Genomic DNA, 4,148 nt, shown 5'->3' with positions numbered 1-4,148 from the left:
CAATTAAATATGGCGGAGTCAAACGTATTAAACGATAAGTTAATCCTCCGAATAATTTCACAAAAGTCGTTTTTAATGATTTTATTAAATTTTCATCTTTTTTTTTGTTTTCATTTGATCTTTTGTTCGTTTCCGCTTTGAAATAAACGTATGAAATTAATAGACCGCTAAAACAAAAATTTATTTATTAATTCCATGGCGTTTCGGATTTGAATTTTGCAAAACTTTGTGTTTTACTTAAAAAATATTCGTTTAAAAAAGTATTTAAGGGTGGGAGGAGGGGGCGGGGTAAAGCGGGAGTAACGATAAAATTTTTGTGGGCGTGTTAAAAACAAAAAAACGAGGGAAAAAATGGGAAAATTATGACGGTGAATGGCGAAAAAAAAAAGGAGGTTAATAAAGTAAAATTAAATCCGAATGATGATGATGATGATGATATATCACATAATAATTTAAGTGAAAATTTTTAAAATTTAAAAAAAATAGGAAAAGTAGGGTGAACGTTCCAAAAAAACGGCGACGAAGAAAGTAAAAGACCTTAAACTCAAATTTTTTAAAAAATTTCATTTGATTTGTTTTCCTTTTCTATTTTAAAAAAAAGGGTCAAAGTTCAAACAATTAATCGATGAAGAATACCTTTAGGAAAAAAAATCGTTTTACGTAATATTAATATTACGGAACTAAATAAATGGTGTAATATGGGAAAAAAAATTAATTTTTGGATTTTGCCGTGAGGTATTAGCGAGTTTCATCCCCTTTGAAGCGTTTTGCAACCCCGTTTTCACCCTTTTACCAAAAAACAAAAGAAATTTTAAAAAGTTAGGATTAGGACGACGTCCATTACCTTAATAAGAAAAATGTATCCACGGAGAAAGCACCGTTGCTAATGGATTGAAAGAGAAAATCCCTTTCGACAATGGCTCGAAAATTTTTATTATCTGAAACAAAATAACAAAAACGTGTTTACTATTATTATTATTATTATTATTATGATTTTGCGTCGGCGTGGATGATTGATCTCAATTTTAACAAATCCTTTAATTAAAGTATAAATAAAATTTAAAAAAAAAACTATAATTATATTTAATTATACATTTTCCTCGTTTTCTAATTTTATATGTTTGTTTTTAAATCGCATTCGTAGTCAAAACGCGTGAAAGTGATTTTTTTTTTTTTTTCGATTGGTACACCTGCTGTGTGTGTGCATATACGCACGCATGTTTATTTTTCAATAGAATTTGTAATCGTCATCGTTACGTAAAAAAAAAAATCGATTATATTTTTTTAAATAATTTTAATTATTTAAATTTTCTTTTGTCATCGTATTGGTCTTTAAATTTTAAAGAAATGCTTTCGCCAGTGTTGCCAAATTTATCATCATACCAACGTACCAACAAAAGGCATCGTTATCATGCAAGTATGACCGGCTATAACCCAAAGTAAACTGAAAACTCTAAATCCGTGTATGCATGATAGTGAATCTTTTGATTTCGAATGACTTATTTTTTCCAGGTTTCGTTTCAGTGAAAAACAAAGAAAAATTTCCGTTAGGGTACCTGGAGAGGAAAAATAAAAATTAAAATTTTTTAAATATTATAAAAAAAAAAAAAAAATTTACGAATCGATTTTTTTTTGGACTCTTACTTAATTTATTTTCAGATGATTCAAATGAAGCAACGCTGGGTGTCGATGTTGAATCCGCAATCGAATTTGTATTTTCTACTAGACCGAGTTCGGATCCTCTTATATTTCCTAACAAAAAAATTTATTATTATTATTATTAATTTATTACGTAATCGTTTTATTTTTTTTTTTTTTTCACATCGGTGACAGTAATTTTTTCTTCTACGATGATGATAATAAGAATTATTATTATTATTAATATTTGTAAAATTTATAAAATCGAAAGTCGTTGTTCTTTGGATTTTTCTTCTCCAAAACTTTCATCTTTTTGTTTTAATTTAAAATTTTATCTGATGATTTATAAATCATTCAAAATGATTGATAAATAATACTAAGTAACAATTTTTTTTCGGTTAATGCCAATCAAAATTAAAGTTTTTAATAAGAGAAAATAATTTTATCATCACTTTGTCAGAAAAACTTTTTTAAAAATCTTATTAAAATATTAACTTATTATTTTGTTTTGGCATGATTTTATATTTAAAAGAAAATCTTCTTGTTGTCATAGAATAAATAAATGTCTTCTTTTGACACGATTAAAATCTTCGTTGGGGGGGGAAAAAAAACTTTGACGTTAAATTACTCTATGACTTCCTCCGCAATTTTTTTGTTTTAAAACATCATAATAATAATAATGATAAAACGTGGATTATTAACGATTTTCGTAAGTTTATTACTAAACTCTTTTCTTTTTTTTTCTTTTTCATTTAAAAATTTAAAAATAAACGAAAAAATAAAAATAAAAACGTTAATAAAAAATTTAAATTTTCGGTTCGAAACCTGAATTTTGTTTTCTAAAAAAACAAGACAAGAAAACGACAAAATAATAATTTTTTTTTTTTTTTTGGAAATGACGTAATAAAACGCGTCACGCGAACGTCAATGGACCAATTTACATCTTTAACTATAAACATAATATTTCTATTTACTTTCAATTATTTTTTTTTACGTAATAATTTTTTTCAACTTTCTTTCAATTCCCCCCTCCCACACCTCCTACCCCTCCTCCTCATTCTCCTCCTTCTCCCCAAAAAAAAAAACAACGCAAGTAAAATTATCGTTATCACACTTTAACGCAATAATATAACCGTTGAAAATGAAAAAAAAAAAAAAACAATTAAATAATAATGATAATGATTGTTACCTTCCACGTGATGGCTCACGAAAAATTTTAATTTTTCAATAGTTGAAATTTTAATTGAAATTTTATTTTGACCTATTTCCTTATTTCTTTGACCTTGATTGTTTATTTTTTTCTTTTGATCCAATAATAAATCGATCCATGTTCCAGTTATCATCATTAATATGGCAATCACTAGTACGACTCTGTAAAGAAAAAACAAAATGGCGGGTAAATTTTTTTTTGGGTAGATTTTTCTTATCAAAGGAATTTGATAAGAAACAAAGCAACGTAACTCTGGATATTAATTTCGTCTGCTTTTTTTTTTTTTACAATGAAACTTACGACTTATTTGATTTATGGATTTTAATTTAGGTACGAATTTTTTCCTTTTGGAAATTACCGGTAATTTTAAAAAAAAATTATAAATTTAATGATGACGTAATAACACGCGTGTCCTCGATTAATAATTAATTTTATTATTATTATTTTTACGTAATTTAAAAAAAAAAAAAAAAACAAAGGAAAAAAGGACCGAAATTTATATATTTGACATCATTGTTAGTGACACTTCCTTTTTTTTCGATTGATTAAATATTTATTTAAGTTTATGTAAAACAAACATGAAAAATAATTTCCTTAGTTTAAATTGACGGGATTAAATAATAATAATAATAATATTTAAAATATTACGTCAAAAATAAAATTAAAAACTTTTGAAAAACTTACGCTAAAATAATAGCCATTGGTTCTAAATAAAAATTATAATTAGGATTTGGTACTTTTCGTAATGATTTCAATGTCACAACATCCGGTACATATTTTTCCATAATTGTTTTCAAATCATTTTTCTTACATTCGGAGGGTAAACAAAGACCCATGGTCACCGGTCGAAACTAAATAGGAAAAAAAATAAAATTTTTTTTAAATTGTTGTGGATCTCTCATTTAGTTTTTAAACAAATTGTTTTTTTTTTGTTACCTTTCTTTGTTGTAACGTAGTTGTATTTAAATTAATTTGATATTTTGCCGTGTAGTATGATACTGGAAAAGGTGGGGATTCATTTTTAGCATTTAAAAAATCCAAACAAGCCGATTGTGATCCCAACCAATAATCATTCCCGAATAAAAATGTATGTGCGTATGATCCCGTAGCATCCAAAACTAAAAAAAAAAAAAATTATCCATCAATCACGACTTATTTGGTTTTGTCATACGTAAAATAATTTTTAATAATAATAATAATAATATTTTTAATAAGTAATTAATTAAAAATAAATAAGTTATGCAATGATAATGGGGACTTTATATTCAAAATAAGCCATATTTAATTTATATAAAAAAAT

General features: G+C 25.6%; 1 protein-coding gene across 1 annotated transcript in view; it reads right to left on the bottom strand.

Annotated features, from left to right (window-relative positions):
* Nucleotides 1-4,148, bottom strand: part of Phum_PHUM435310 (uncharacterized protein) — a gene marked incomplete at both ends in the record, with an annotated part of 6,124 nt that overhangs the window by 1,097 nt on the left and 879 nt on the right. The window contains 7 exons of the mRNA XM_002429454.1: nucleotides 62-167; nucleotides 845-938; nucleotides 1,392-1,556; nucleotides 1,645-1,752; nucleotides 2,828-3,009; nucleotides 3,533-3,699; nucleotides 3,785-3,966. Coding sequence (XP_002429499.1) covers nucleotides 62-167; nucleotides 845-938; nucleotides 1,392-1,556; nucleotides 1,645-1,752; nucleotides 2,828-3,009; nucleotides 3,533-3,699; nucleotides 3,785-3,966 — 1,004 coding nt within the window. The remainder of the gene's footprint in view (nucleotides 1-61; nucleotides 168-844; nucleotides 939-1,391; nucleotides 1,557-1,644; nucleotides 1,753-2,827; nucleotides 3,010-3,532; nucleotides 3,700-3,784; nucleotides 3,967-4,148) is intronic.

This window comes from Pediculus humanus, genomic scaffold, assembly GCF_000006295.1.
Source record: "Pediculus humanus corporis 1103172108204 genomic scaffold, whole genome shotgun sequence".
NCBI lineage: Eukaryota > Metazoa > Arthropoda > Insecta > Psocodea > Pediculidae > Pediculus > Pediculus humanus.
The sequence above is the reverse complement of the archived record's forward strand: the minus strand, read 5'-3'. Positions and strand labels throughout refer to the sequence as shown.